This window comes from Molossus molossus, unplaced genomic scaffold, assembly GCF_014108415.1.
Source record: "Molossus molossus isolate mMolMol1 unplaced genomic scaffold, mMolMol1.p scaffold_m16_p_22, whole genome shotgun sequence".
Lineage (NCBI taxonomy): Eukaryota > Metazoa > Chordata > Mammalia > Chiroptera > Molossidae > Molossus > Molossus molossus.
This window is the reverse complement of record NW_023425358.1, coordinates 28578497-28598185: the sequence shown is the minus strand read 5'-3', so window position 1 is coordinate 28598185 and position 19689 is coordinate 28578497. Positions and strand designations below refer to the sequence as shown.

Here is a 19689-nt window from a genome sequence, read left to right as displayed (position 1 = left end):
TATTGTACTGGCACTTTAAAGCCTGGTACTCAGGAAATAGTGGTGTTTTTTTTTTTTTTTTTCCACCTCTAGGAAAACAGAGACAAGGGGGAGGAAGGGATGTGGATGGTGCCCAGGTGTGGTGGTGTTAAGTTCCGTGCTCTTGGCATTGTCATTACAGCCTGTCAGAAGCTTGCTCTTCAAACTGGGTTTTACACTCTGGCAAGTGTGAGGAGCACTGTTCAGTGTTGGAGGGAAGTGAAGGAGCTGGCTGGAGGAGGAGAAAGGATAAGAAAGAGGATATAGAGACCAGTATGTGGGTGGAATATTCTGGCACAAAGTAAGGCTATGGAGCAAAAGGCTAGCTAGACCCGTTAGTTGCCTGGAATGAGGAATACGTTTTAGTCATCTCAGTTTCCCAAGTACTGTGGCTGGCACATGACAGGAACTCCATGAGGGTCTCTTGACTGAAGGAGGGCGGAGGAGTTTATAGATAATTGAACCTGCAAAAGCCTTTAAAAAGCCAGCTGTATATGCAGATATAAAAATTGAAGGAAGGAACTAATTGCATTTAATTAAACTGTACTTGAAAACAGGCTTAACCAGAGATTTTGAATGTGAATCACTCGTCACTATTACTGCTTCACTATTACTGTTTTTAATGCCCACAAGGGGGAGCAGTGAAGCCAAAATCGATTCCCCTCATCCCCCACTCTAAGTAAGACTTAAAATTATGTAGACACTCCATCCCTTTGCATATTCTAAGAACAGGGTTTAAAATGTTCTGAAAATTTCCGTGTGATCATCTTGTCTCTTTTTAGTTGTAACTGTGAAAATATTTCTGTTCATTGATTCGGATTCTCCTTTTTATACATGTGACGTGAAATCTGTTAAGTGTTCAAACTGGGCCTATACCAGAGGAGAATGAACACATTAGGTTGTCTTGGAGTAGTGATCAAGGCTTGCCTGCCTGTAGTTTTCCAGTCTCACCCCCACATCTCCTTTTCCTGAACGGCCAGTGTTCTGCAGGAGAAGCAGCCTTGACCATGACTGCCTGTGTCTGATGCACCCTGTTCTCTGGCTGCACTTGAGATAAAGGCAAGCTCTTTGCGTAAATCTGACTGTTTAGAAGTTGGAAATGGCATTTTCTTTTCTGAAGTAACTGTAATTTTTTTTTTTAATTGATGGCTTCACCCAGGCCTTCATTGACTAGAATTCATTTAAAAAAAAAAACAAAAAACCCCAAAAAACAAACTAGAAGTTTATTAAGTGTGTCAGGTGATAATCAACTTTATGAATGATTTTAACAAACCTTCTTCCCTGGTTTTACTTAGACACTGAGGATGCTAGTGAAACTGACCTGGCAAAGCATGATGAAGAAGACTATGTAGAAATGAAGGAACAGTGAGTATGGTTTTTAGATTTCTTTTTTGGAATATAGAATTAACAAGGAAATCTCTGTAGTGACCTTGTGTGTACAGCTTTGACTGCAGTGCTTCCAAAGACCATGGATATGTGTGCCATTTCCCCCTTTAAATTTATTCCATTTATCAGCCTTCCTATTATAAGAATCTTTTGAAGATATGCTAAAAAGAACCTTGAGGGAATATCCCTGGGGAATAAGACCGTGTAACAAAAGAGAACCATTTCTCACATTTTTTTGGATGTGAAAACCACCAGAGAGGGTAAATGATGTTTCACAGCTACTTGGTTCTCAGATGGGTGTGACCCCACCGAGCGTTAACTGCATGCTAGATGGTATGCTGGATTCCAGGGAGCTCAGGGAGACCAGGGTTGGAGAGCAGGACTCCTGCTCTCGTGCCCTTTCCACTCAGCACATGTTCGCTTGGCTCTGATGCCCATCCCACTTGGCACACGTTCTCCCTAGCCTTCTCATTGTCTTCAGCAGAGCCACCTCTGAGTATGGCCAGAGAAACTAGAACCGCTCGCTTTTATCATAAACACAGAGGCAAGACGTCGTAAAAAACATACCGATAAGTAGTTGTTGAATGTATTTTGAGGCTCTTGATTTGACTTTTTTTTTTATCCTCACCTGAGGACATTTTTGTATTTAGCTTCAGATAGAGCTGGAGGGAGAGAGGGAGGAAGAGAGAGAAACATTGATGTCTGAGAGACACATTGAGTGGTTGCCACCCACACAACCCCAACCGGGGCCGGGGACAAACTGCAACTGAGGTACGTGCCCTTAGTGGGAACTGAACCTAGGCCTCTCTGGTCCATGGGCCAGTGCTCTTAACTGCTGAGCCAAAGCGGCCAGGGCTTGATTTGACTTTTTAAAATCTCTAAACTACACAGTCCACATTTCTTTTCCTTATGGGTCTTAGTTGCAAATGTTTTGTGACCATCCTTTGGATTCTGTCATCCTTTTCAACCATTTGAACCCAAATGGATAATTCAGTTAAAATCTGACCTGTGCTACTGAACAAAGGATGATTACTTCATGTGATTTTTCTCATAGCTTCATCCCTGAAACTGCTTGCATTTAAACGTTTTTTATATTTTTATTCTCTTCAGGCTTTTGACCGATTTTCCTTGACCCATTTGAAATGTTATCTATTGGATAGTGGGGTTTTTTTTCCTTCAGGTTGCAAATCTTGTTTTTGAAATTGGGGGCGTTTTTCAGGTAGAAGCAGAAGTATTGCTGAAATGTGATTTACATGTAGACTGTACCATTCAAACAGACTTGCCAGGGTCTATAATTGCCTCTAATCCATTCAGTATTGGGGGAAAAATAACACACCAGGTTCTTTTGCTTTGTTTGTGCTATGTGTTCTTATCCAGCTGGGGCTGCAAATAAATCATGCGTTTTAAAAATTGTTACTGAATTACTATTATTTCTTTGATACTAAAAAAGCAGTGCTTTTAAAAATGACATGAAGGTTTATTAACTTAGTGTTACACGGCTATGCTATCTACATAGAAAAACGTGCTGAAGGCATAATCTTACTCCTTCGGAATTTATAATCTAATTGTAGAGTTGATATGAGAGCTGTGTTTAATGCCTTTCCTACATTTGTATGTGTGTGTGTTACTTATGCTTATAAGTCTAGAAGAAAATGGCCTCACACTTTCATTTTTTTCTTTGTATGTTGTTGCCTGACTCTGTTCATCACTGTTACTCATTTGTTAAAATCTGCATGCCCTCGTATTTGCAGATTTTTAGACTGATTCTCTAAAGGTGGGGATAATAGGAGAATCTACAAAATTGGGATAGGTTTCAAGAGCACAGAATCCTTGTTTCTTCTGATCCCTTTAGTTGCTGGTGCATTTTAGACCAGCTAACGGATACTGATGTCATTCCTGTGACAAGCCAGGTACTTTCTGTGAGTAGATTCTTTTGGAATTCAGTATTGAATGTTTCTGTCTTTCAGTGTGCCTTTCCTTTCTTTACAGGATGTACCAGGATAAACTGGCTTCTCTTAAGAGACAGTTGCAACAGCTGCAGGAAGGTTGGTGTGATTTAATCCTTCATTTCTAAAGATACTTCTTAACCTTTAAAGACTGTGTGTTTCACTTCTCTGTTGGAGGGATTTAAAATTTGGTAAGGCTAATTTTAGTTGCCTTGGTATACATTTTGCTATCTTCTGTCAGTAAAGGATGATCTTCAAACTAGTTTGAAATGTCACTTAGGGTCTTCTGTAGAGTATGAACTGAAGACCACTCTGCCTACAGCTGGACGTTTTGTAGGCAAGATGTTATTTCCAAAAAATAAATAAAATTTTACTATTCTTTCTAAATTAAATGCTAATGAACTGTGGATTTTCCTTACTGTGTTTTCTCTTTTTAGCTTGGTAAATTAAAAATGGATTGTATCTTGTCGAGTACTATCTGCTAAAGGCAGCGTGGGGAACAAGAGCCCAGGCTTTTGAGTCTCACCCTGGGTTTGAGTCCCAACTTCACTGCTTTCTGGAGATTTGACCTTGGGCACATCACTTTTTCTTGCTTAACTTGTTTTCTGATCTGCGAAATGAAGTAAAAAAGAAAGTGCGTGAGATGATGTAGAGAGTGACTAGCTCTGTCTGACGCACTATGAGAACTCAGGGACAGTGAGCTGCTGCCATTAGCTCTTTGGCTTCATTTCGTGGGGTCCCCTCATCAGTGAAACTGCTTTTCCACCAGGTAGTTTTATTGTTTGGACTAGCCCATCTTGTATTGATTTCTGCTTAATAGCACAAAATGTTCCCATGAGTTGCAATCACACTTCTTTTCTCTTTTCTTTTCTTTCTTTTTTTTCCCCTTCCTTCCTTCCTTCCTTCCTTCCATCCATCCATCCATCCATCCATCCATCCATCCATCATAATCGAAGTATTGCCACAGAAAGAAATACATTTTACTCTGGCAGGCCTATAAGGAAGGCATGGTTGAGTGAGGGATTTTGAAAAAGATGCCATTCATACAAGGTGGGGCAAAAGTTGGTTTACAGTTATTCGTATGGAAAAGAATACACTAATTAATAAATAACAATACAAGAATAATAAACACACACTTACAACTGTAAACCTACTTTTGCCCCACCCTATATGTCTTCCTAAAGCATTATGATTAGGAGATACTTCCACACTAGTTGGGACCCTCATGATGAGTAGCTTTTGGGAAGAGCAATGACATGAGTAGGGATTTGGTAGGAATCTAAACCTGCCTATCCAGTATTATCACTAGTGACATGTGGCTATTTAATGAAATAAAATTAATAATTCCGTTCCTCAGTTACATTAGCCACATTTCAAGTACTTTGCAGCCACACATGACTAGTGGCTATTTTATTGGACAGTGTGACATAGAACATTTCCATTGTTGCAGAGAAAGTTCTAGATGGCATTGATCTAGACCTTACTTTATTGAAGGGAGAATGAAGTTTTTCTAGGAAAGGAAAGCCTGTTGACTCAAACTGTAGCAGCCAGTGATCAGAATCTCTTGAGGTTGCTTGCATCTTTCCGTGACCCCGCACTTGGTAGAGAGTCTCAGTCCACTGGGTTGGGGTGGTTTCTGCTGTGTCTTGATTGTGAGCCAGAGTCCAGTTAGCTCTGTGTGTGCCTTTTCTTGGTTCGTGTTTCTGTCTGATGTTACTAAGAGAGTCACTATTGGTGCTAGAAAATAATTTTAGGAATCAAAATGGAGAGCACATTTTCAAAGTAACTTTTTATTTTCCAAATCTCAAAATCAGGTACGTTACAGGAATATCAGAAGAGGATGAAAAAACTAGATCAGCAGTACAAAGAGAGGATACGAAATGCAGGTAAGACACTATCTTAAATGAACTATATATCACCTTCAAATTGTTCTCCTTTTGCTGATCATCAGTGTAATGTGGCCATAAGAGCAGTTCTGCAGAATGTATCTCAGATATCACTGGGGGGAGGGTTTTGGGGCAGAGAGGCTTCCAAGGTGCAGTTATGTGAAGCTGGTTCATCTTTTTTCCAGTGGCCATGCAAGGGCCATGGCTGAGATGTTGGTGGTAGCTCCTTGCAGTCAGGGTGTATTCCTCCTGGTGCCCCAAGAATTGCATGTTCTTTCTGGGGTCTGCATGGGAGGCTAAATGGACGATCAGAGGAGCTGACATGTAAACGGATTATAGGTTGTTTCACTCCTGTTTTGAGTTTGCTGCTTCTGGTATTCGGCTCTGGGAGGAAGAGCGTCCTTTTATCCCCCCCCCCCCCAAGTATTACAAACATTTAGAGGAAAGGAGTATGCTTTTGGTCTGTTATACACAGTAAATGTATTCAGTCAATGAACATTTGTTGAGCATCTGCTACATCTAAGCTCCGTAAGCTATAAAGTAGTGTAAGACATTGTCCTTGACTTAAGGAAACTTGTTTCATTGACATATGTTCAAAAGTGTACATGAAGGAACATTGTAAGTTAAGAGTCATGCAACAAGTAGGAGGTGATGACTATTTAAAGTGTGTAAGTACAGATTGCTATGTATATAGGAAATCTTTTGTGTGCAATTTTGAAGCTTCTCATCAGCCAGCTTTCTGGAGATTTAGCAGGGAAAGGAGGTGGTGCCATGGAGAGTGAGGTCTTCGTTCTAGGTCTTCCATCACTTTAGGTCTTATGCCTTTAAGCAGGTATTTGCTCTTAGATCATAAAGGGGACCTACATTGGTTTAAGATGTAAATAAGGAAAGAAAACTGATGTGAGCCATTTTTTTTAAGGTAGAACTGCAGAGTATTGACTATCTTAATTTCACTCTTAAGTCTGTCCTCCTGTGGTCTTTCCTAAACAGCCCCCAGCCCCATAAAAATGCAGAAGAGCTTCTAATTTAGTCATGTCTTGAGTTTTAAAAAGCACATTCCACGTAGAGATGATCCACCTGCTTTAGTTGTGTCTGTTGTCTGGCTGCTTTAATTAAAGCCACCACCACCAACTCTAAGTGCTAATTGTCAGTTTCACTTGTTGGTGCAGGCGTGATTTCTCAGAATGGCACTGACGTCAGATGTCTGACCTGTTGGTGAGTGGTCCAAGTATGAAGCAATCAAAGGAGTGAGCATGTTGAACCGGGTGTGCCTGTGCTCAGGGATTCCTAGAGATCAGGGCTTTCGGGGGTTAGAAAATAATGAGTGGCTTGTCCCTTTTTGCTCAGTTAATTTTCTCACTCAACAACTGTTATTTGACATCTAGATTCTTAATCTGGAGTTGCCAAAACTCAAAATTTTATGATGTATGTGTGACTGTGCATATGTGATTTTTTTATGGGGAAATGGACCCATAGGATTTATCAGATTCGCAAAGGAGACCATGGTGAAATGTGAACAGCACACCCTGGAGTTGTTGCTCTGCCAGCAATCTTTGTGGACCTTATAGAACAGCTTCACTGTCACGTGGGAAAGATTAGGACCAGGGACCTGTTTTGTTCCAAGTCCTGAGTTTTGCGGAGGGCTTTTCAATTAGGTGGTGGGGAAGCTGCTGGGTGAACAGTTACTAATCACCTGGCACACAGAGGGTGCTAAGTAAGCTGTTGAATCCTGTGGGGTGGGGGTAGATAATTTCAGGAGTCTAAGCGGGAGTTGGTAAGTGAAGGTTCCTCAGAAAGGCTTGTTGGTGGAGGCTGCATTGATCTGGCACTTGGAAATGAATCGGAGAGACCAGAGGGCAATACTGTAGAGGCACGGCCATGAGCAGAGGCTTGGCGGCCTGCGAGCAAAGCCCATGGGGCTCAGACCTCTGCCCTCTGAATCTCAGGGACTGTCCTTCCTTACCGCATGGAGCCCATCACACAGTGCTTTAAAGACGTCATGTTGACTCTGTTTCTGGAGTAAGTGCATTGCTCCCTGACCCATCCTGCCCTGTAGGACTCTTAATGGGTATGTACTGAGTGAAAGAAGGGATAACTTTTATTTTTATTTTGTCAAAGTAGTTTGGTTCCTGCTGCTTGTTTTTGCCCTTAGGCAAAACTGCCAGAGCTGATTCTGTGCAGGGCCAGCTTTTTAAAAATTTTATTCTTCACCCGAGGATATTTTTCTGCTTATTATCATACAGTGGGAGGGAGGGAGAGAGAGTGAGACAGAGAGAAACATCAATGTGATAGAGTCACTTTGACTGGTTGCCAACCGCATGACCTCACCAGGGCTGGGGACAAACTGCAACTGAGGTATGTATGTGCCCTTGACTGGAATTGAACCCGTGACTCATAGGTCCAAAGGCCAACATTCTAACCACTGAGCAAAACCAGCTAGGATCCAACTTTATTTATTTATTTATTATTATTATTTTTCTTTCCTCACCCAAGGACATTTTTGCATTTATTTTCAGATAGAGCAGGAGGAAGAGAGAGAGAAAAACATCGATGTGAGAGAGACACATCGACTGGTTGCCACCCACACGTCCCCAACTGGGGCCAGGGACAAACTGCAACCAAGGTACGTGCCCTTAGTGGGAACCGAACCTGGAACTCTCTGGTCCTCAGGTCGATGCTCTAACCACTGAGCCAAACCGGCCAAGGCTGGGGCCCAACTTTTAAAGTAGACACGAGTGCTTCTTGCATCCCTCCCCTTCATGTATATCAGCACTTTACTGATGAAAACATTTGCTCTGGGTAATCGTGCTTTCAGAAAGCAATTACTGCTCCTAAATGAATCCTAACATACTGTCTAGAAAGGTGACACAGCCTAGCGAATCTAATTGCACATTTTATCTCTTTCAGAACTCTTCCTCCAGCTGGAAGTAAGTACTCGGGATCTTCTGGGTTTGCGGACTCGTTCTCAGACTGGAATCTTCCTCTCCCAGTTGGTGGCCTTTCTGGGAAGCCTCCAGCTGGAAGCCTTCGTCACTGTTCTGTTTGACGAAAGGACATTTGGTCTCAGTTCAAAAATTCCATGTATTCATTTGTTTGTTGGGTAGCCTCTGCTTGTCACAGGACTAGGGGACATTCACTCCTCACAGCTTTCCTGTTGACTCACAATAATGATCTCACATTAAAGCCATTTGGGAGTATGTCTGAATTATAATGGATGGCTTAATAATTTGTTACATTGGTCCTCGAAGGAGCCCAGTTTCTGAATTGGTTCAATAGTTTAGGTTTATAGCCGAGACTCCCTGGGTCAGCAGAAAAGATGGATTAAAATTTTCCTTTTATTCAGCAGACATCTAGTACTGACTGGTTCTGTGTGAGGCACAGTGCTTTGGGACAGAGATGAGGGCCTGGATCTTGAATGATGTGCTGTTGCCGAGGTGGCTTGTGTGTATGTGGGGGAGTTGCAGGGCGGGAGTTCATCAGAGCCACGTTATTGGAAACCATTTTCACACCTGAGTCAGTGCAGCACACATGGTCACAGCCCGAGGGACCACACGATCCATAGCCATCACCCACCATAAGCCCCTGGTGAGATTTAGAAATAGATGTTTGTGCAGTTTTCATTTAGTATAATTCTAGTGTTTAGTGCTTTGGGGTTTAGTCACCTAATAAATGACCTACTCTATTTGATGTTTATCTTACTGTAGATGTCAAAACATACAGTAACTCCTGCCATCTTGACTCAGTTAATTTTGGATATAGATATTTCATTTTTCTTTTGAAATTGTGTCCTTTAAGGGTTTATTTACTATCTTTGAGGAATTAATGTTTTATTTTAACACAATTAAAAGCCGTACAATACAGGTTGTGGAAGACAGGAAAAACCTAAGTAGCAAGTGAGGTATACTCATAAAAACAAGCAGAAATTGTGTGGTAGGAGTTTATGCCATTCATTGGAAAACTGGCTCGCAGAGACTATTACTGCAGGTGTGTGTGTGTGTGTGTGAGAGAGAGAGAGAGCGAGAGCGAGAGCGAGCGAGCGCAAGCAACAATTTTTCATATTTCTAGTAAAGGGATTTTCTTTGCTTTTGGGTGCAGGGCCAGACTTCAAGGTGGAGCCCTGGCTGCCAGGGCCATGTACCCGTATTCTGTGTTTTTCTTTTGCTCAGACTGAACAAGTGGAAAGAAATTACATTAAAGAAAAGAAGGCAGCGGTGAAAGAGTTTGAAGACAAGAAGGTTGAGCTGAAAGAGAACCTGATTGCTGAGCTAGAAGAAAAGAAGAAAATGATTGAAAATGAAAAGCTAACGATGGAACTAACTGGAGGTACGAAAGCACCAGCCAGGGTCCTGGGAGCCCCGAGGCAGGACTGGGCCAGCAGCGATGCTCCAGTTAACGCTCTCTGTCTTGGGTCTCAGTCCCTCCTCTGAGCAGAGCAAGCTAAAAGCAGAGTGGGTTTTGACATGACAGGTCAGATTTTTAATTTTGTCTTGCATTGGCTGTGTGACTTCAGTCAAGCCGCTTAACCTTCCTGAGCCTATTTCCCCCTCTGTAAAATGGGGCTGATCATACCCTATCTCACACGATTGTGGCAGTATAGTGCCCTAAACATAACAGGTGTTCAATGAATTGGTAGATAGTAACGGAAGTCTCTGGCATATGCTTTATTTAATTTAATTCTTGGGTCAGCTGCCATTTGTGTTTTGGTCATGTTCACAGATTACTTACCTGAGCCTCTCTGCTGCTGCTTTCTTTTTTTTCAGTTTGCCTTAATTACAGAAAAGACCTTGTTTTCTTTTGACTTAGATGTGAGAACAAAGGCTTTTGACTGTACCATCTATGCTGTTAGATCCTTTCTCTTGCCCTGGCTGGTTTTGCCCAGCAGCTAGAGCATGGCCTGTGGGCCAATGAGTCACAAGTTCGATTCCGGTCAAGGGCACGTTCATCTCTGGCCTTGGTCAGGTTGTGCAGGAGGCAACCAGTCGATGTGGCTCTATCATGTTGATGTTTCTCTCTGTCTCTCTCTCTCCCCCTCATTTCCACTCTATCTGATGAGAAGTAGAAAAATATCCTCAGGTGAGAAATAAAAAAGTCTCTTCTCCCAGGCCTTACTGTGAACATTTCAGAAAGAGCTGATAGGATTTCAGCAAGGGAAGCTAAACTGAACTCCTTTCCTGTAGAGGTAGTCAAGTTGCATTGACTCAGGGCCAGTCCCTCCCTTGCCTTCTAGGATTTAGTAATCTGCATATGGAAACTCAGCAGGTTTAAGGGAGAAGCAATATGGGCTGACTCTTCTGTTGCCATATGTAGACTGATGAATCCTAGAAGGATACAGGGCGGCAATTAGCTTAAATTAGCTATTTTGGAACTTGGCAAAATTTCCATCAGCAAATACCACAAGGAAAGTCAGTGGTGAGTTGGTCACTTGGATATGTAAGCGGTCCTCTGCATACCCCAAAATTCAACTTTTATAATATTCTAAAGGTACTAGGGGTCCATAGCAAATGCATTGTTTTTATGTAAGTCCTTGGGTTGACTTTGAAACTAAAATTAACAGTCAAGAGCTGTTTTCCCCATCTGTGTTCCTGGTGCTGTGAACTAATGACACAGATTGGCTTCCCCATTGACATGAACTTCTAGCTCCAATCTCGTGATGCACTGATGAGGATGTGGTTTTGTCTGAAGTGGGAGTCTCATTCTTGAAAAATCTCTCCTCTGATAGTTTCCTCATCGAGAGACTTGGCAAAAGGAGTGATTTCCTTAAAGACCTCTGAAGGCAGCTCAGAAATGTTCTTTTTGAGCAAGAAGGGATGCTCAAGTAGCATCTTCGGACAGCACCATCTTGTTCTTGTTGCAATGCTTTTTTCATTGGGCCGTGAGCACTGTATACTACCTAGTTTGGTACTAGTCTGCCTGCCTGTTCTCTGACCCGCACATCATTTTGTCTGGTGGTGGCTGTGGCTGGCATTGACGCCTCGTCGCTCTCTGCTAGAGCCACCAGATGTTCGGGAGCCTTCATTAGGCTAGTGGGAAATATTGTCCTTTATAGCTGTTCCCTTTCCATCTGCAGGGAAGGATATCATCGCCTTACCTGTGATTTGGCATCCTAGTTGTTGACAAGTGATAGACATTGTTTGGCCAGGCAGTTTTACTGCCAGAATCTTAACTGGGACAGGAGGCATCCCCAGTGACTTAAGGCTGAGCCTGCCAGGGTAGAAAAGACAAATAAACGTGGGGAAATCATTTGTAACGCAGTAACATAGATGACAGAAGTGCTCAAAGCTAGCCGTGGGCATTAAAGGTACTGATGTCCTTCCTCAAGCCATTTGGTACCCTTGGTATGGAGAGCACTGCAAGGCAATGATAGAGTGGGAAAGAAGGCACTGGAGCTGGAAGGGTAATTAGCATTTCCACAGATGGTGCTGCCATGGTGTTGGATTAAAGGCCTGATTTCCTTCCTCTCACTGAGTGACTTATTTCACCTTTGAGGATTGATGCCTAGCATCAGTGTTGCCCAGCTCTGCCCAGAAAAGAGCTTTCTTAAACTCTCCTTTTCTGGTTTAACAGGAAGATCTTGTGAACAACAAAATGAAATAGGACTGATGAGAAGCTTAATCCAAATAACCCACTGGATATGGGTGGATCCGGTGACCTGCTTTGTCCGACAGGACGCAAAGCATTTCCAAACCTTCAAGGGAATTAGGGAGGTTCCCTTCACTCCCCAAGTCTCTTATGGAGAACTTGTGAGGACAGTTGGGTGTGCGTGTAGAAAGGTGTGCTGTCGGTAAAGAACCCAGGAGAAGTTCTAGGTCAGTGCTCCCCCAACCTGGCTGTGGATGAGTCACCTGGATTCTTGCTAAAATGCAGACTCTGGTTCAGGGAGTCGAGTGGAGCCCGAGATGCTGCATTTCTAAGTACCTCCTGGAGGCTGCTGATGCTGCTGGTCGGCCCTCACTTTGAGCAATGAAGTTATAGGTAGAATTTCCTAGGTGTGAGTTTGCTCTGTAGTTGAGGCCAAGGTTATAAGTAACTCAAATAGTTAATGAGAATTTAATGAGCTTGAAAATGTGGGGAGCTTTATCATTTTTAAGTCATTTTTTTCTTTTCCCGTCTTCAGGACAGCTGCCTTTTCTGCGTTCTTCCAACAGCCCATTAACTGCCACTTCATTTTCTTTTGTAAGTTCTTGCCCCACCAGGGACATCCTCCAGTGCTCAGGCCCTTGTCGAAGCTACTCATGACCTCAGTTATAAGCCTGTTATAATTTCCTTCAGAAGATATTTGATTCAAGGCTAGAGCCATGAGTAGTTATAATATTAAAATAGGAGCTGTTTCCTGAGTACTTACATTAAACCAGGTATTATATAAATATGATAGAGCTCGCCCAGCCGGTGTGGCTCAGTGGTTGACCCATGCACCAAGAAGTCTCCAGTTTAATTCCTGGTCAGGGCACATGCCCAGGTTGTGAGCTGATCCCCAGTAGGGGCATGCAGGAGGCAGCTAATTGGTGTTCTCTCTCATCGGTATTTCTATCTTTCTCTCCCTCTCCCTTCCTCTCTCTCTAAAATCAATAAAGAAAATATATATTTTTTAAAAGCTGCCTCTATAGGCTGACAGATGTGGATGAACCGTCACCCTGGCATGAACTTCTGTGGTAGGGTTTCTCATTTGGCAAGGAGATGGTAGAACCTACCATGGAGGGTTGGTGTGAAGATTAACTTGAAATGATGCCTGAAGCTTCGAAGAGTGGCTGGTGCACAGAGTAAGCACTTAGGAACTGGGAGTTGTAACCTGATTCAGTTCCTGCAGCTCCCTGTGACTTGACTTGGCAAAGTACACTCAGAAACAGAGCCTTTTGCTCCAAGTTCTCCCAGTGAGACAGTGGCTGAGCCAGAATTTGTCTGACTCCAAGCCTGTTTTACCATATTATGTGGACTCCCTGCATATACCATGGATTCATGTGGTACTAAGTCACTTCCAAAATGAGGCTAATAGCTAAAATCTGTGTCCTCAAGGAGCTTGTGTTCTGATAGGTACAAGACTGACACAGTTTCTATGTCTTCCCCCAACATTCAGTGGTGGAGAGGGAGGGAGATCGAGATTTGACGCGCTTGTTTTTATTGATTGTAAAACCTTTCAGGTATATGTGGTTGTATTACTGTAGGAGTGGTAAATTTTACCCTATCTGTAACAGATGCCAGTGAGCAGGGAACCTTGGAAGTCAAGTTCAGAAGAAGAGGTCCCACACAAATATCTGGGAAGGGGGAGTGGAAGAGGTGACGTGAATTTTGGTTGAAGTGGGCTTAGCCCTGAGATGATCTTTACTGATGTTGCCATTGTGGAGTCCAGGATGTTTAATGTGATGGGGTGCAGAGGAGGGCTTGATTGGTTCCCTCTTTAAATGCCATCCCTGAAATCCGGGCAACTTTGGCCTAATGGAGATTGATTCCTTCCTACCTACCCACCCTGGTTTGACCTCCAAAGACCTGGCCTTGATTATGTAGCCCTTCCTCTACCCACCTCCTAAGGCACCCGTTTGTGGTTGTCACTGCAGCATTGATATATGATATTGGTGAGCCTGCCACCCCACTAGAGGGGCATGGGTGTACTGGGGTTTGCTCTGGGCTTCTAGTCTAATCCCATGTCGCACTACCTCTGGTTTGAGGGTAATTTCCAACCTCCTACCATGTTTATTCTGTGATAGCTTTTCTTCCACTTGCATCCTTTTTCTTAAGGATGTTCCTTTGGGTCACTGCAACTAATTTTTTTTTTTTTTCAACAACTAAACAGGTATGAGTTTGTTTTAATGGTGGAAATACTTTAGAATGAAGCCTTTACTGTAGTGGTGTGTTGTAGGCAGGTGAGCTGTTGGAGAGAGATGCAGAACAAAAGGCCAGCCAGTAAATGGTAATTGTATGTTAATTGTGGGTAATTAATGTTCTCAGGAATATCTTCCTATAAGGGACTGTGCTGTAATAATGACCTTGTAGCACAGCTTCTCCATTTCTTAGCTGGGATACCCGTGCTGCCTGGGGAGTGCCTGTGACTGCCAGTCCGCTCTTCCCCGATGAGTAAGCATTAGGATTCACGCAATTAAAGGTCAGATACTCTAGATAGTTTGGAGAGGAGCTGTGTACCTAGTTTCGTTGCTTGTTCATTGTTTTCTGTCACATATATGCCCTGGTGTAGTTGTTTGATGTTCAGTTAGATTCTGCAAATAGCTTCCCCACTGATGCAAATATACGAGGAGTCCCTGGATCTAGGAGGCTTTGTGATTTGAGCCAGTTAGAGATGTTTGGTGCTTGGTGCAGCATGTCTGAGAGGAAGACTGATTTCCCTCTCCAGTACCTTCTCCAGGGTTCCCACTTTCCAAGGTCTGAGTTTCAGCTCCCGACGTTTAATTTTTGTCAGTGCACCCAGATCAAGCCCCTTTTGGGACTCTTACTGGCCAGATTCACAGGAGACTGATGTTATAAATGCCTCTGTTGCTGCCAGTGAATAATAAGCACTTGCAGCCGACTCAGACCCAGGTGGTCAGGATGTCCCACCCCTTTGAAAAAAATTAACTGGGAATTCAACTAGGCAAACCTGGCATTGGAATAAAGTGAGTTAAGTAGATGATGTTATTGTAGTTTGGGGGCTGTGATACCTACATGTTGATATAATTCGAATCACATCTTCCTCCTGGACCGTTGGCCAGGGATGCTCCCTGCTCTCCTCTCCTGGATGGTGGTGGGGACACGGTAATACATTTTAGAGGCTTCTTCAGAGCACATTCCTTCTGCTGAAGCAGTTTTTTGAATTTCATTGATTAGGTTATTGTTGTGAGTAGGCTAATAAAATAATTGATTTTCACCATTTCATAAGAAAAATTTGATTATATTTTTGGATTTGTGAGTGATACAATTGTGATTTCCTAAGTTTATTGGCCACAATTGGACTGGGATATTACGAGATCTTCAGCTATACCTTGACTTCGCTTACTTCCAGCATGTATTGCCCACCCTCCCTCCCCTTCTCCCAGACTTGGCAACTAAAGGGTAGGGCACACCTGGCCACTCTCTGTAGTGAACAGAACATGCCATTATGTTCACGAGCTAGATGCTTTTTCTCTGGTGCTCTTTAGGTTTGGGTGAGCTCCCTTTACACCGTTTTCCAGGTTGGTCTGAGTGTTGCAGTCTCACAGTTGACATCAATTGCCTTCAAGTCTGTTCCTTCTATTTTAGCTGCTTGTGCCTTGACTTTTTTTTTTAAACCTCACTTGAGGACTTTTTTTTTTTTTTTTTTGCATTTATCTTCAGATAGAGTGGGAGGGAGGGAGAAAGGAAGGAAGAGAGAGAGAGAAACATCAACATGAGAGAGACACATTGAGTAGTTACCACCCACACGGCCCCAACCGGGGCCAGGGACAAACTGCAACTGAGGTACGTGCCCTTGGTGGGAACTGAACCCGGGACTCTGGTCCGCGGGCCGACGCTCTAACCGCTGAGCCAAACTGGCAGGGACTGTGCCTTGACTTTTTTTTTTTTTTTTTATCCTCACCCGAGGACATTTTTCCATTTTTTGTTCAGATAGAGTGGGAGGGAGAGAGAGAGAGAGAGAGAAATATCAATGTGAAAGGGACACATCGAGTGACTGCCACTCGCACGACCAACAAGGGCCGGGGAAAAACTGCAACCGAGGTATATGCCCTTAGCGGGAACCGAACCCGGGTCTCTCTGGACCACAGGCCAACGCTCTAACCGCTGAGCCACACTGGCCAGGGCTGCCTTGACTTTTTTTTTTTTTAATCTTCACCCGAGGACATTTTTCCATTTTTTGTTCAGATAGAACGGGAGGGAGAGAGAGGAAGAGAGAGAGAGACAAACATCGATGTGAAGGGACACATCGAGTGGCTGCCACTCGCATGACCGACCAGGGCCGGGGACAAACTGCAACCGAGGTACGTGCCCTTAGCGGGAACCGAACCCGGGTCTCTCTGTACCGCAGGCCGAGACCGCAGGCTGACGCTCCAACCACTGAGCCAAACCTTGACTTTTTAAAAAGGTTTTTGTATAGTTTTTTCCTGGCTGAAAATACGGTGATAAAACGTGCATTGATTGAACTCCATTATGGCAGGCACTGTATTGAGTGCTTTACACGTATTATCTCATGTAATCCTCACAGCACCCTGTGAGGGCAGTTTTATTGATATTTCCATTTCATACATGAGGAAACTTGAGACAGTATTTATAAAGCCTCCTTAGGTCACACAGCCACAGCAGGGATTCAGACCCACCGGCCAGTAAGTGACTAGAGGAGGTGGCATCTGAGCATAGGGTAAGAGATTTCTTTTAGGGAGAAGCCCCCTACACACACTTTTTCCCCAAAGGTGCATGCATATTTGTCCTTCCTCCTACCCCCACTTCCAAGTGTGCTTTTATGAATAGTCATTAGATCTGTGGTTCTTAACACTTTACCTCCATTCCTTCTTTTGGGGGCCAAAAATCAGTATTGCCCGTTCTGTTAAGAGCAGCATGCAGAAACATTGTTTAACTTTGTTCAGATGTTTATTATATACTCTTATATGCCATAATGGAAGGGTTATATTTGAATTCTGGGAGGCTGTCCTGTCTACTCTGTTGATAGTGTGCATAATCTCGAGTTAACTTTATCTCATCATCAGGCTGGGGTGGAATTCAAGCATCTGTTGGGGGAAATGTCCCAAACTTTGTGGCATGTGACAGTAGAGGTTTGTACACATGCTCTAGTTACTGTCTGTGGAAGTGGTCCCAGAGGGGGATGTTGTGTAGGAGTTTACCGTGCAGAGTAGAGGAGGCTAGGCAAAGAGGACAGCACGCAGAGTCTTCAAGGCATAGAAGGAACAGTGCGTTGCCTGGCTGGTGTGGCTCAGTTGGCTGAGTGTCGTCCCACGGACTGAGAGGTCCAGTTTGATTCCCGGTCAGGGCACATGCCTGGGTTGTGGGCTCGATCCCCAGTAGGGGGCGTGCAGGAGGCAACCTATTGATATGTCTCTCTCACATCGATGTATCTCTCTCTTTCTCTAAAAAGTCAATAAAAATATTAGGGGAAAAAAAAAGCCCTGGCCGGTTTGGGTCAGTTGTTAGAGCGTCGACCCATAGACCAAAGAGGCTCAGGTTCGATTCTAGTCAAGGACACGTACCTCGGTTGTGGTTCATCCCCGGCCCTGGTTGGAGTCATGTGGGAGGCAACCAGTCAATGTGTCTCTCTCACATTGATGTTTCTCTCTCCTCCCCACCACTACTCTATCTGAAGATATCCTCTGGTGAGGATTAGAGAGAGAGAGAGAGAGCAGTGCCTTTGAGTGATCAAATGGCTGAAGGCTCACACCCTGGGTGTGTGTGAGTGTAGGAGGAGCGAGGAAGACCAGAAATGAGGCTTGGCCTTTCTTCTGTAGAGAGTGCCGAGCCCCTGAGATATTTGAGGGAGGTGCAAAGGGATCTGATCTGTGTCTTAGGAAGATTGCCTTGAGGGAGGTGAGGATATGATGAGGGGTTGGAGTTGAGAGGTAGTTAAAAGGCAGAACTGCCACTGTCTGGTGGATTAATGCCTAGATGAAGGAAGAGAAGTCACGGGTGATAGGTGTTCTGGCTGTGAAGGATGTGTAGAGGTGATGCCCTGAGACGCAGGAGAGAAGGCAGCCGTGGGAGGTGAAATAAGAGGAAATGAGTTGGTTTGGAGTCTGGAGAATGTATGGTGGTGTAGGGTATAGGTGGCCATTCAGAAAGGTAGGTATATTGGAGTTGATCAGAGATTCATTGGGATACAGGCTGAGACTGGCTGGACCCCAGAGAGTACTAGTTTTTAAGGGACAGGCCAGCAAAAAGGATCCCTTGGAGGCAAATCAGGAGAGAAGGGGAGATTTGTGCCAGTGGCTGGGGGAGGAGAGATTTTAAGGCGAGAGAAGTTAGCAACCAGTGTCAGACTGCAGAGAGAAGTCAAGAAGAATGAAAAGAGGCTTTTATTATGAGCCTTCACTATATCATTCTTGATAGTCAAGTAGCTACAAAAGGTTATTAAATAAAATTGTTCATGTTTATAAATGAAGATCTCATATAAAATTGTTGGCACTGAGGCCACTGATCTCTAAAAGAGCCTTTTATACTGGTGGGCTTCAGTTCATCCACCCTCCGTGGGAACAGCAAGAATTAGTGGATGGAGATGACCCAAAGGTTCCTTTCAGTCCCAAGAGCCTGTGACACTGTGGCCTCTAAATTTGAAGGAAGAGACGGAAAGTCCCTGGTTTTCAGGGTACTGAAGAGATGTCTGTAGCGGTTGTGACAGTAGGCAGCAGGGCTGGGCTGTGTTTCTGAGAGGGACGTGCTCCTAGGTCAGCAGGTCTGAATCCTCTAAGCACGACCCTCTCTCCGAAGTCTGGTATGGGTGTCTGGCTTGGGCCACGTGTGGACCAGATGTCTCCAGTAAAACAGTCTGATTGGCTGGCTGTGGGGCAGGTATTCTTTATGGAAATTTTCACTGACTTCAGTGGGGGTTGGATAGATTTACCCATTCCATTCTCTCCACAGATTCTATGGAAGTGAAACCCATCATGACCAGAAAGTTGAGGCGGCGACCAAATGATCCTGTCCCCATTCCAGACAAGAGGAGAAAACCTGCTCCTGATATCCGTTTGCATCAAGCCTTGGTCACTTTTTCCCCCTTAAGACTAATAAATCCTTTGTTTACCAATTTGGTAGAATACACATGGCTATTGTCCTACAGAAAGTAGTCATATTTGAGTCCTCAATGGCGGCTGCTTTTAGTGGGAGGGATTTATAGGGAGCAGTTATTTGGAAAGAAACTTTGTGTTGGGAGTTCAGCCTGGATTTTGTACCCACTTGGAGATTCAGGGGCAACTGAAGATTTCATGTGCCTTAATTTTTTCACCTGGAAAATAAGGACAGTGATAGTTGCCTTTTCTTCCTTCGTTATCTGTATCCCTGGATTGCACATGTGATTTCAGTCAGACATAAAGAAGCCCCTTTAATCATAAAAATGGGAATGGGAAGAGGACATATGGGGAAGTATTGTTTCTATCCTCTTGAGGATCTAATAAATAGTCATTTGCACAAAATGGTTCAGCTATTTGTCCACCACCAAGAAAGGGCATAACTTCAGGTCCCTTTATCTTCACAACCGATCATGTAAGTTGCTAGGGAAGATAAACCCCAGGTATGTATGTGGAAGCCTTCAGATCTTTGGAACCAAAGCACTTCATTAGTTCGAGATGAAGTCCTTTTAACAGTGTGCTGTGCTCACTGTTACTGTAGTTACCTGTCGACACTCATTCCACCTTTGCATCATTGAAGTTTGTAAGATGGGGGTGTGAATTCTTTTATATACCTGGCACCATGCCATTTAGTAGGAGAATCAAAAACTTCCAAGAGACAAACTGTTATTGTAAAGATGCCGTGTAACATAATCACACTTTGTAAAT

The 19689-nt window shown here is 43.7% G+C and overlaps 1 protein-coding gene across 1 annotated transcript in view; it reads left to right on the top strand.

Annotated features, from left to right (window-relative positions):
* SUDS3 (SDS3 homolog, SIN3A corepressor complex component) overlaps positions 1-19689 on the top strand; it is a 36079-nt gene that overhangs the window by 754 nt on the left and 15636 nt on the right. Inside the window, exons 2-7 of the mRNA XM_036276547.1 lie at positions 1314-1383; positions 3394-3449; positions 5165-5236; positions 8144-8163; positions 9403-9559; positions 18779-18874. Coding sequence (XP_036132440.1) covers positions 1314-1383; positions 3394-3449; positions 5165-5236; positions 8144-8163; positions 9403-9559; positions 18779-18874 — 471 coding nt within the window. The remainder of the gene's footprint in view (positions 1-1313; positions 1384-3393; positions 3450-5164; positions 5237-8143; positions 8164-9402; positions 9560-18778; positions 18875-19689) is intronic.